The sequence below is a fragment of the Poecilia mexicana genome, unplaced genomic scaffold (genome assembly GCF_051168715.1).
Source record: "Poecilia mexicana isolate PSO_F unplaced genomic scaffold, ASM5116871v1 scaffold_17, whole genome shotgun sequence".
Classification (NCBI taxonomy): Eukaryota; Metazoa; Chordata; class Actinopteri; order Cyprinodontiformes; family Poeciliidae; genus Poecilia; species Poecilia mexicana.
This window is the reverse complement of record NW_028263386.1, coordinates 12,452,995-12,466,086: the sequence shown is the minus strand read 5'-3', so window position 1 is coordinate 12,466,086 and position 13,092 is coordinate 12,452,995. Positions and strand designations below refer to the sequence as shown.

At 38.0% G+C, this 13,092-nt stretch overlaps 1 protein-coding gene across 2 annotated transcripts; it reads left to right on the top strand.

Moving 5' to 3' along the window:
* Window positions 1-451: 451 nt before the first annotated feature.
* Window positions 452-13,005, top strand: atg9b (autophagy related 9B). 2 transcript variants are annotated; one of them, XM_088014570.1, is made up of 14 exons: window positions 452-1,238; window positions 1,385-1,430; window positions 2,534-2,596; window positions 3,274-3,444; window positions 5,871-6,012; window positions 6,127-6,875; window positions 8,093-8,246; window positions 8,416-8,595; window positions 8,696-8,941; window positions 9,036-9,274; window positions 9,348-9,441; window positions 9,638-9,722; window positions 10,499-10,664; window positions 10,758-13,005. In XM_088014570.1, the coding sequence occupies exons 1-13, from the start codon at window positions 1,130-1,132 to the stop codon at window positions 10,645-10,647; spliced, it is 2,427 nt and encodes an 808-aa protein (XP_087870696.1). In that variant the 5' UTR covers window positions 452-1,129; the 3' UTR covers window positions 10,648-10,664; window positions 10,758-13,005. The 2 variants fall into 2 exon arrangements, with proteins under 2 accessions (XP_087870696.1, XP_087870695.1); XM_088014569.1 differs by having other exon boundaries at window positions 10,499-13,005.
* The last annotated feature ends 87 nt before the right edge of the window (window positions 13,006-13,092 follow it).

Here is a 13,092-nt window from a genome sequence, read left to right as displayed (position 1 = left end):
AAATGAGTAATTATCATTATTACTAATATCTCAAAAAACGTTGGTTTTAAAGATAGGATTCGGGTATCACATTCATCCCTCAAGTAGTTGTTTTTACTAAGCAAAATAGAAAAACAAACTAAATTTAAATCTGTAGTTTTCTATATTTTCTAAAACATATTAAGCACATTTAAGAACATTTTATTGTTGTTTTTCGTTTTTATGCTGTTTGCGATACGCATAGCTGTTAATTCTTTGTCTTAATGATTATCATCATTGATAACAAAGTAAATATTCATGAAAAATCCATATATTAAAATTTGTTAAACGTAAATCTGGCCACTTACAAGAAAGCCACTATGAAGCCAGTGCGACATCTGAGTCTAAATGTTTGTTTGTTTGAAAATCGTAAATACTGCACTACAATAATCATTTAAAGTGTTTTGACATTTTTAGCTGATAAGTTTAAGTCTGCAGTAGACAATAAAAAAAAAAACTTATTCTGTTAAAGCTACAACTAACAGACGGAAATGATATAATGTCAAGCGGAAGTGACGCTAATGGTGTTTTGTTGACATTTGTTTGTGAAAGAAAAAAAAAACAGTAGGCACGCGTATGGGATCGCTTATATCTGTTGGGAATCAACTAACTGAGAGACTGAAGAGCGAAAATAGTTACTGAAAGACTTGGAGGTTTTAAAGGAGATCATACAAAGACTTATATCTCAAACCAAACGAGAAAGAAGATCAGGATCAGCATCAGGACAGAGCAAGTCGGGAACAAAACAAACCGTGTCACCCTGACTACACACGGGCTGAATCATTTACAAGCTAACCGGCTGCCACTCTCTCGATTTTACTTATCATCTTTTATAAACGCAACTAGCATTCAGGACTAAACTAACAGAGGCAACGCGCACTAAATTCTTAACTCAAACGCTGTATTTACGTGTAATCATGGTGATTTAAGGTTATACAAGCGCTGTCGGTCAGTCTAGCTAGTTAGCAATCTAATGTTAGCTTTTCTTACCCTTATTTGAACTGCTTGAGCTGCTTATTAGCTAGAGAATGTAGCCTCGGTTCTCTGTCTCTGCTCGTTTCGTGTTAGTGTTTGCTATAAACAGTTTGGGGTGACTAAAGAATGAAGCACAATGGCTAACTTTGAAGCCTACCAGGAGTATCAGAGAATTGAGGACTACGAGGAAGACTCTCCACCAGGAGAAGAAGACTTATTGGTCCATGTCCCCGAAAGTCTAAAAGGTAAACGTAGCTATTTCTGTTATTACCGGTTGGATATAAAAACACAGCCCTATGACGATTATCTAGTCATCTAAAATGACTGGATGCAGCTGTGTCATAGTTGTTTCCTCACTGAGGATGACTCATGTCTCAATTTTTTCTTACAGACTCATGGCACCATATCAAGAACTTGGATAACTTCTTTACAAGAATATCCTTTGAAATCATGGCTTTCTAACATAAACTGAAGCAAATCAGTAGTTGCAGTGGAAGTGTTGGGTTGTGTAATGTTTACCTCTGTCAGATTGCAAAACAAGTGGCCACGTGAAACAAATATGAGAAGGTAACATGCTCTCTCCACAGTACTAAAAAACAAATCAACCCACAAACCCTGTTGTCTAGAATTACAAGTTTTGTTTGTTTCCTCGGTATATGGCAAATTTATATATACTTTTTTAATATCTTGTGTTTAATTTCTTTGTAGTTATAGTTTTATTATTTTATTTTTGTGCCATGTTTTGGGTTGTTTTTTGGCTGTAGCCTATTCATACAGCCATTTCTCACTGACACATTGTCATTTTTACCTTTCTTTGACCTTTACTTGTTTCCTTTAAGCTTTTGCTATACACTTGGTATATTGTATAGCACTATACCAAGTGCTATACACTATATAGCACTTGGTATATAGTGTATAGCACTATACACTATAGTGTAATTGCCTCTAATTGATTAGAGGCAATTAGATCATTGCCTCTAATCAATGATCAGCAAGTTAAAAATCCCCTGATTGTCATGAGAACACTGGATGACATGCATTTATCCAGTGGGTTTTTTCAGGGTGATAGTTAAGGGGTTAAATTATGAAAACTTAGATATTTTTTCCTATTAATTAAATGTATCAAAACTAAGACTTCCCACTGTCTTCAGTCTTTAAATGCATTATCTGACTTGATGCTCTTTGCACTGTATTGAGTTAGACATATTCTTTAATATGGATGATCTTTTTATTTCTTCATTTTCAGTGGGTTATCAAAAAATGTTGATCATATTTTTTCTGTGTGGAAGTGGACTATGGACTTCTGTATGGCTAATTCTCATTCAGAATTAGAGGTCAGAGCCCACGGAAAAGTGGAATTTAGTATCTGCTATGAAAAGCCTCATGAGTCTTTCGCTATTCATAAAACTGCTAGAAAGAATGCAATTAAATTGAAAAATGAATATGTTTTTGTTGTATTTTATTATTTGATCTGTCAACTTATTAATATGTTTATTGTAGATCACCTATATCAGGTTTTCCTTAACCAACGTATTTACATCTATCACTATCATCAAAAAAATGGCTTTGCCTGTATGATGTTGTCAGAATTCTTTGAACTCATGTAAGTATAAAATTATAATTATATTTGCAAGATGCAGCTTGGGGCACAGTGACGTACGTCTTATTAAAAAGAGTGTACTTGTTTTCAGTTAAAGTAGCAGTCTTTTAGTGGTGTTGGTTTTCGGTGGTTTTTATGATGAGAAGTTACTGTCACATGCTCTTGTGGGAACAAGATCAGTCTTGTATTCATTTATGCAAGGATGCATGATTCTCAAAGGAATCGGTTCTCTTTAGGTGCTAAGCTTATCCTTTTTTTAATATTTCAACATCCATCTTGCGCCAGCACCCTTCACATTGTAGAAAGCCTTAAAATATTTATCTTTTGTTGCATCATTTCACACATGCGTAGACATTTCCGATATTTAATTTGAACCTAAAATCACCAACTCTACCCTAATTTGCATCCCTTAGATTTTTAGCCAAAGTAAATGCAATTTTTAAAAAAAATGTATTTATGTTGATTAGAGTGTCTGGGAATGTTTGATTAATCTTTGTTTTCCTGGGGCCAATTTCAGTTTATTTCAGAATAATATCCAGAACAATTTTTGTCAAGATGTTTACCTCCTGTAGTATTACTAATTGATCACTTATTGTCGTGCCCTTGTAAAAGTTAGAAATGTGGTTCAACACAATTAATCACTATGAAAAATAATGCAATTCTCCTTTTCTTCCTTCCAGCCAGTTTCTGTTTGTTGTCACATTCACTACATTCCTTGTCAACTGTGTGGAGTATGATGTCCTCTTTGCCAATCGAGCAGTGAACCACACCGGGCAAGGCCAGAACCCTTACGAAAGAAACAAAGTGACGCTTCCGGATGCCATCGTACCAAGCCAGCAGTGCACACAGAGGTACAGATAAACAAACGCCAAAGAAATCACAGTGACATTTCATTTTGTTTTTTCTTGCAGAGATAAAATGACTTTAATCTGTCACATTCACATTAAGTCGTATCTCCTGTGGCTGTTCTCTCATTTCGCCCAGTCTGATGAGATGCTTTGTTCTCGAGCTGAGTGCAGGATTAGAGACTGGCCTTTAGAGAGATTCCATTTGTCAGACTTTTCGCAGCTGCCCAGTCTAATATAGTTCCAATTAAATAGCGTGACTTTATTTCTTAGGGGGCTGAACTAGATGTGGCTGTAGACTGCAAGATACGGTCAGTTTCCCAGGGTAAGAATATTGAGCAGGCAGCTATTTTGCTGGTCTCTATGGAGATTAGTCATTTAATGAAGAGGACGTGGTGTAGATTTTTATCTGTAAGGCTTGGCAGTGAAGGTTCCTTAATATATACTGCAGAGATTTGAAAGCTTATTTTTATAAAAAGAATTTTGGCTTGTAAATGGTCTGTACTTGTATAGAGCTTTATCAAGTCCAGAGTACCCCACTTCACACTACATCCAGTCACCTACCAATTCACACACATATTCACACACACATAGTATTGGTAGTAATGTTGCTATCATTTGCAGTGCTGTTTTTTTTTTTTTTTTTTTTTGAATGACATTTCCTTTTGGCATGTCATGGTTAAAATAAAGACAGATTTGTTGATGTTAAAATCAGTTTTACTCAGAGCGAGCCAATGTTTATTCACAATACTCCAGTTTCTCACTGGAGTGTACTCCATTCCCACATTTGTTATTTACTTTGAGCTTGGCAGCTTCAAGTTGGAACATTCTTATAAGTCATGGTTTCTTCTAGGGAGATGTTGCTTTAAACCGTTCAGACCGGCTTGAGAGAAACAGCCAGTGTAACTGATACCTTTGGTGTGAGCTGCAACTGGCTGACTTAGATACTGACAAGCTGACTACCACATGACACATTGCTACCTTTCCTTTAAAAGAGCACCCCACCACCAGCACCCCTGGAACAGGGTGCCGCCACATTTTTTCCATGTAGCTTTAACTTAGCCTTCTTTCTTCTTTACGGCTTATGGGACACGCGTCATCTGTTTGAGCTTCAGTCTAACTCCAGCACAAACATTGTTTATGTCAAAGTCAGTGACGTCGAGCTGCACGGTACGCTAATTTAGGAACAGCTTGTCCCACAGTTCAGAGTCTCTCTGTCTACTTCGTAACTCCTATCTAGTTTCATATTTGAAGAGCTTTAACAGACATGTGCACTGAGGACATTATTACGGTTCATCTCTCCGTTAAAGTGTCCGACATCATATGGCATCAAAAGGTTTTGACAATTTCACCGATGTGATATGTTTGTTTATTTAGTTTTTTCTTAAAGATATGATCATTTCTTAAAGAAATGATCAAAGTGTCCCAGAAATTACAGAACAATTTCAAACAAAAAAGTGTGATCTAATTTTATTTAATCTAAAATAGAAAAGCAGCAGCTAGTGTATTTTGTATGGCAACCTGCTGTTAGGTTAAATATCATAACAATTATTCCAGTTATAATACTATTTTCTAAACCAATTAGTTATTGTTTTGATTTCAACACACAATGAAAACTACACCTTTTTAAATTTCTGTCTGGTTAATTAGTCATAATAACTGCTTCACAGTTGGGTGCTTAAAAGAGATGCTTACCTTATTAGGAGTGATGGGTAGTCATAGTTTTGTTTTCATAAGATGGCTTTCTGTGTGTTTCATAGTTGAAAATATTTTTGTCAGCTATATTTATGTGGATGACGCTGTGCTATTATATGCTCCATATAACCATAGAAATCTCCAGTTGTTCCGTCATTTTATCTGGCATCATCTGAATAAAATAACTTTAAACTTAAGGGATGGTAAGATGGAAAATGTTAGCAGTTTAGAAAGTGTAACTTTTTAAAACCTTAAAAAGTAACTTGCTCTACCTGGGAGTATCCACAAGCTTTCTCAGTTTTGGATATTTTAGGTAACACAAGTGACATCCACTGAACAGGGTCAAGATTTTGTGCCTATAGTTTCTCGCTGTTGATACTTGTCACTCTGCACAAAGTCTTCAGCACAGGTTTAACTTTGGATCTGTTGAACTGTCACCTGGTGTAGAGTGAAGGATTACATGAGGTGGGCAACAGGCACACAAAGGCAATCAAAAACAGCCTTGGTAGAACCCTGCAACATGTCACCCCCTCTGGGATTATGCAAAGCCTTTGCCCTGTCGTTACTGGTTGAAACTTTGCTTAAACGTGTAATTGGAGAAGAGTAGCAGAGGTTGCCAGAGGAAGGAAGCAAGATTAAATAGTACAATTGCAACTGCATAATATTTGTCTTTTAAAGCCATAGCAAGACAAAATGACTTGCAATTGTGTAAAAAAGGGATTTTCATTTTCTTTTAGGATACAAGACAACAGCTGGATCATATTCCTTCTGATAATGGCTGCCACCTTCTGGATCTACCGACTTATTAAAGTCTTCTGCAACATTTTGAGCTACTGGGAGATCAGGCAGTTCTACATCAAAGCACTGAAGATTAAAATGGTATATGCTCCACTTGGTGATCTAAATTAAGATTTGCTACAGCAAACAAGCAATTTGTTGTTTTTTCTCATCAGTTTCTTTTGTCCCCCCCCCCCCCTTCCTTCTTCTTATCAGGATGAACTATGCAACTTCACGTGGCAGGAGGTCCAGGATCGGCTCATCAGTTTGCAGAGGGAACAGCAGATGTGCATTCACAAGAAAGAGCTGACAGAACTTGACATCTATCACCGCATCCTGCGCTTCAAGAACTACATGGTGGCCATGATAAACAAATCGCTGCTGCCAGTTCATCTGCAGCTCCCCCTGCTGGGCAATGTGGTCTTCTTAACCCAAGGCCTCAAGTACAACTTCGAGCTCATCCTTTTCTGGGGTCCCGGCTCCCTGTTTCAGAACAAGTGGAACCTGCACCCTAAGTACAAGCGCAGTGGAAATCGCCTTGAGCTGGCTCAGAAGCTGAGCAGAGTGATCCTGCTGATAGGCTTGGCCAATTTGCTGCTGTGTCCTTTCATCCTGGTGTGGCAGGTGCTTTACGCTTTCTTCAGTTATACTGAAGTGATCCGCAGGGAGCCCGGAAGTTTGGGCGCACGCCGCTGGTCCCTCTACGGCCGCTTATACCTGCGGCACTTCAACGAGCTGAACCACGAGCTGCATGGACGATTGGGTCGTGGCTACAAGCCCACTTCAAAATACATGAACTCCTTCACGTCGCCGCTCCTGGCTGTTCTCGCCAAGAATGTTGCTTTTTTCTCAGGCTCGGTGCTGGCTGTTCTCATTGCACTGACTGTCTATGATGAGGACGTTCTTACAGTGCAGCACATTCTGACCGCTATCACTGTGCTGGGTGTAGTTATCACTATAACCAGGTGAGTTGTTGCCATTTCTTTTTAGTTATGGGTGTGAAATTGGCAGAATCTCTGCCAGACATGGAACTTGATAAGAGAGATTCAAAATCACTTGGTATTTATATCATTTATGCAGAATAGAAGATGTAATTACATATTTTGTGTAATATACTTAAATGCACATAACGCTCTTATAGAATATGGTGCCACCCGTCACATGTCTGCTGTCATTAGTCATAAAAATTAGGTAATTTAGATATAAAACTGATACATTGACTTGCAGAAATATTCTTTCTTCTTAAACCTTTTATATTTTCCTCATGTTACAACCACAAACCAGTTTACTTTATTGAGATTTCAAAATAGATGGACATGACGAAGTGAAAAGCAAAACTGTTATGAATAAAAATGTGAGGACAGCATTAATTTCAATTGACTTTAATATCGGCAAATAAAATCCTGTTCAACCAGCTGCCTGATGAATTAAATAGAGTCCACCAGTGTGTAATTTACTTGAATAAAGAAACAAACGACAACATTAAGTAAAAGAACCAGACAAGATAGCTCAGAGATAGAATTGTAGGATATAAAGCAGGATATCAGCAGCCCACTAAGTTCTGTTCTGTGCTGTGGGACCGAAGGGCAACACCACACACCATGCACAAGATGGAAAGATGGTGGTGGGATCATCATAGTGTGGGGATGCTTTTCTGTCTAGAAGAGAGGCTCAGTTTCCAGAAGGAAAATGCAGCCAGAACAACAATGGATGATCTCTTAGAAAGATCTGGAACTAAATCCAGTTAGGAAGACTTGAGGATTGCTATATGTAGATGTACTCCATCCAATATGATTGAGCTTGAAGTTTTTTGCAAAAAAAAATAATTTTTTTTTATTATTATTTTGTGGATGTTTGTGTCTTGTAGAGGCATGCTGACTGATTTAATCACAGTGAAAGATAGTCCTGCAAGGGAATGACTTAAGGGCAGAATAGCAATGCACACCAGAATTTTTAGATGTTAATCTAAAAAAGGAAAAGGGAAAACACTCCCATTTTTCTCCCTCTTCATAATACTGCTCTGCTTTGTCTTGGTCTATTACATAAAATCTCAGAATGATACACTGAAGATTTCGTTCATAACATGAAAATATGAATACATGTGTAAAAAAAAGAAAAAAAAAAAAAGAAAAATGTTTTTCAGATAAGCTATTTTATCATTTTTGTGCCTGTCTTGCACAAGGTCTTTCATTCCGGATGAACATATGGTTTGGTGTCCGGAGCAGCTTCTGCAGTGCGTGCTGGCTCATATCCATTACATGCCAGATCACTGGAGGGGGAACGCAAACAAGAGCGAGACCCGTGACGAGGTGGCACAGCTGTTCCAATACAAAGCGGTGAGGAGAACAGCATATTAGTAGATAGGAAAACATTAGCTTCTATTAAATTGAACTAGATTGTTTTTATTGCTTGTTGCCTACGATTTATCATTGGATTATTCAGTCTGACATGACGCCATGATGCGTTTTTGGGGGGAGAATTAATCTGTCTCTGTGTTTACCTTAGGTGTTCATTTTGGAGGAACTTCTAAGTCCTATTGTTACTCCCTTCATCCTCATATTCCTCCTGAGAAACAAATCCCTAGAAATCATCGACTTCTTCAGGAACTTCACTGTGGAGGTGGTTGGAGTCGGCGATATCTGCTCCTTTGCTCAGATGGATATTAGGCGGCATGGAAACCCAACAGTAAGACTTATTACATTTACATGGCAGGACGGAGGCCAGTATACTCAGGAGAACAACAATAATTCATTTGCTTTATTTGTTTGCACTTCTGTTTTTGCAGTGGATGTCAGACGGCCAGACGGAGGCGTCTGTATATCAACAGGCTGAGAACGGCAAGACCGAGTTGTCCCTCATGCATTTCACCTTGAAGAACCCCCGCTGGCAGCCGCCTCAGGAGAGCTCACTGTTCATCAGCCACTTAAAGGAGAAGGTGCAGCATGACGCACAGGGTGGGCCTTCGACACAGTTGCTGCTCTCAGAGGCCCCTCTGTGCACCTCACTGCACTCCAACGAGTCTGGCGCCGGGGTAGGAAGCCTGATCTTGATGTCATTTACGTAACATCCCAAAAAAAAATAGGCGATTGTTCTTAAAATCTTTTCATGTATGTGGCCGCTTCCAGGCTGAAAGCCTTATAGCCAGCGTCCTCATCCACCCCATCCTCACTGCATCCGGATTACCAGGGCGAGACCATCGTTTCGTCCCGCCCAGCTCTGCTGCATCTGCCGCAGCCAGTGTCCTGGCCTCTTTGTCCACCTCTCATCATGCACATCCAAGCCGAAGCCGGCCCCATGTCCTTCTGCCCTCCTCCGTTTACCCTGAGACCACCATGTACCGCAGCGACCGCACCGTCATTAACAGGTACTTTTAAGACCTGGGATCTAATGTTGCAGAGAAGCACAAATTCAACATCAGTTCTGCTCCTCTTTTACAGCATGTCTAACAGCGACTCTCGCATCCGGAGCAATGCGCTGCACTCAGAGTTTGCCTCAGCAGAGATGAGCCTTCATGCCATTTATATGCATGAGGTAATTTCCTGATCACAACTTTTACTCTGTTGTCGGTTCAAACGTAAACGTCAGGTTGGTTTATAAACGATGGAAATCAGTCCCTCAAGTAGCCCAGCTTTTAGTTATGAGGTTTAAATGTTGATCCATTGCTCAGTTTTTTTTTATTTATTTTTTTTTTTTATATTGAACTCTTAACAAGTGTTTGTCTGTGCAGCTCCATCAGCAGACCTCCCATCCACAGAGGACCTCAGGACACTGGCAGAGTTCAGTGCCAATGAGAGATCTTCACACAAACACAGGTGATCTGCTGTTTTTGAGGAATCAGTTGGTGACCAATATTAGCTGATTTTTCAGCTGATATTTACTGGTGGCCGGACGATCAGAAATGCAAAAATCTAATTTGTTTCTGATTTGTGAACACATTATGCCTGAGTAGTACCAGGTTGCAGTAAAAACAACATGTTTCATTGTGGAAACAGTTACAGAGGCAGGAAAACTTTGAGTTTTTACTTTAAAGGGGGGGACAAATCAACATGGAGCTATAGGAAGATGGAATCAAACCCACAACTTCACAAGTAGACAGCCCAACAGGGATTTAAGCTAATTATCCAGAGCTACTGTAATTATCACAGATAGTTATTTAAATTCGGTGGAGCTCTTTGAAGAGAGACATTATTGCTTTAATGTCATTTGCAAACAACAGCCAGTGTTTTATTATTATTATTATTATTATTATTATTATTATTGACAAAGGACAGACTAGAATCAAAAAATTGTCACAATGCTATTTAAACACCTTCCTGTTTTAGTGTTCTGACTCTTGGTGTCAGTAAAATTAAATTTCCAGGTTACTTTTTCATTTAAAAAGTATAAAGAATAAGTTTGTTGTGGTTTTCTTAAATAATTCCTCTAATTTTAAATTTGGTTTTGTTCTGATCATCTTTTGTAAAACTCATTCAAGTTATTAAATCATAAATTTCAGTTGAAAAACAAAACGGGAAAACAAACTTCCCCCCACTTTATGTACATATAAATTCTGCTCTAATCGTCTGTTTTTTTTTGTTTTTTTTTTCAGGTTTTCATGGTCATGGCTCTCATAGTTCCAACATTTCCATGCCAGCCCCGGCTCAACTTGGTGGCTGGAAAGAGGAAGAAGAGGATGAAGACGATCAGGAGATTAACAGTGGATCTTCTCCAAAAAAGGCCGCACCACGCAGTTCATAAGGTGCCTTTGTCATAAGGTACATGATCCAATTTCAGCCCTATAATATGATCTGTGGAGCTGTAACCCGAAAGACTATATTTCTCTAATGATTTCTCTTTTTTTTTTATAGTGTTTACATTTTTCTTTCTTCGCTAAACATTGTGGCCTTAAATGACCTTCATGGAGAGTTTAGCGCAGACCTTTAAAACATCATGTAGTGGGAGGGGTCTGACGATGAATAACCACTGTTTTCGCACCTCTACACCTCATCGTGTCATATCAGGGAGTCTATGGCATCAGGGATTCCATATGTCTTCCATTCTTTTTATCATGGTTTTGTCATTAACTTGTACAAAGTTCATTTGGACGTGTAGAGTCTGCGTGATATCGGATGTAAGCAATTTTATGGTGACGTTAAAAAAAAAAAGCTCATAACTTCGGCTGTTCTTGTGTCTGCACACATTCTCCAAATACTTGTGCATCACAAGGGTTTTCAGAATGGCGTGAACATCTATGCTACAACTTGACCATCTGAAAAGTAAAACATTTCAATATGTTTTTTTTGTTTGTTTTTTAACCCTTGTCACATGTAAATAGACTGTATTACTCATCCTTTAATAGGTCATTTCTGTTTTCTTTTTTTTTTTCAACAAATACCAGATCAATTTACTAAAGAGCTGCCAAGTATTTATTTATTGAAAAGCTGACTACAATACCTTTAATATCTGAATACAAAACATCTACAGACTTCATCGACATATAATTTCATGCTGTTTTCCATGTTTAATGGGCCTAAATCTACATTTTGCTTAGTATTACTAGTTCAGGTGTTTTAAGACTTTTGTTTATTCTTATGAAATGAGCATTAAGTATTCCTGCAATTAAAATTCCATGGCAGACAGGTGATGCCTGTTAGGTCAGCTTATTGCTTATTTATATGCTAAAACAAGTATCTAAAAACGAGTTTTCTGTATTACCTCAGTGGCAGTGATGAATTTAGGCTACGGTCAATATCTCTGCACAAATGCATCAACTACATTCAGAATTTAATTGCATATATAAATTGTAATAATTAGATTTTCTTTCTATATTTACCAAGCAGATAAGATGAGCTTTAATATTTTTTTTGAATAATTGGGGCATTTTGCCTTTTTGCAAATCTGTGTTAGGTAAATTTTTTATTAATGTTTGGTCTTCCCGGAGTTGTTGCATAAATATGGAATGTCATCAAAGGGGCTGGTTTTTAATATTTTATTGTGTTGTTTACAGATGCTCTCCAATATTGCTGTTTCAAAGTACAGTCTCAAAAAAATATAGTCTCTACTGGCAACACCAGGTATTGGCTATTTAAAAGAAAAAAATAAGCATATAGAAAAAACAAGATGTGTTTTTAGACCAATAATTTAACAGTAAAAAAAAATTCCCATCCCTTTCGAGGTGGTAAGTCATTCATTCAGATTTTATTAGTATCATAAAACAACACGGCCACCTGCATGATGTTAAAGCAACGGTGGTTCTTGCATGAAGCCTCAGCATGAGATGTATTGTAATTTCCCGACAAGAAGGAAAATGCCGTTCTCCAACCAAATTAGGTCACTCTAAATATGCACCTACCTGTTTGTGTTTTGCATTGAAAGTGAATTTTGAGTTGTAATTTTCACATGTCGTAACCTTTGTGTAGAAGACACTCTGGAGCTGAGTTGTGTGCACAGAGTTCATACCATCTCCGTTTATTGTTAGCCATTTATGTCATAAATAGTGCCTTAGTGTTACAGATTAGCATTTGCTCTTTTAGAAAGCCATGCCGTCTAAACCATCAAATCTACTTTTATAGACCTAGCAGCACACATAATGTACAGTATTTTCTGATGAGCAGCTCATATGTGGATATAGCATCAAGTAAGTTGTGGGTGTTGCTCGTACGATTAGCCCTCGTGTCAGTCAGTCTTTTCTATCTCCAGGACGCTGCTTCCTGTCATGGTGTTTGGGTTCATATAACCTACAGAGGCAGGACTTTGTCTTTTGTTTGACCTAATGGACAAACCCCACACCATCCTTTCTTATCAACTACTCACCAGTCAAAATATTGCAGAGACTGGAACAAGGTGCTATTCAGAGATGATGAACATTATGCTTGCAAATAGTTTTTTGTTTGTTTGTTTCTTACGTTTGGTTTTGTTCTGTAAATTAGGCGTTATCTGACAAGGGAAACATGCCAAAATAACCTGTTTTCTGCACAGCTTTACTATACATGTTCCCTGTTTGTGAGTAGAGACTGATAAATCCTACTTTGAGTGTATTTAATCATTTGATGTGTGTGTGATGTGTGTTGAAATGTGTTCTTGAAATAAACAAAAGCTCTCAGTTTTCTCTGTTGAGATTTTTGTTCATTCGTGGTTACTAAATTGAGCCTAGAAAATGTTCTTGGTTAAAATTAGACATGTCCTGGTCTTACTTTTGTCTGA

Bases quoted from the DNA above. Each gene is read 5' to 3' on its own strand.
- atg9b (XM_088014570.1), top strand. From the start codon at position 1,130: ATGGCTAACTTTGAAGCCTACCAGGAGTATCAGAGAATTGAGGACTAC. The intron at 2,597-3,273 runs GTAAGTATAAAA...TCTTCCTTCCAG, and splicing joins TCAGAATTCTTTGAACTCAT to CCAGTTTCTGTTTGTTGTCA. The intron at 9,275-9,347 runs GTACTTTTAAGA...CCTCTTTTACAG, and splicing joins GACCGCACCGTCATTAACAG to CATGTCTAACAGCGACTCTC.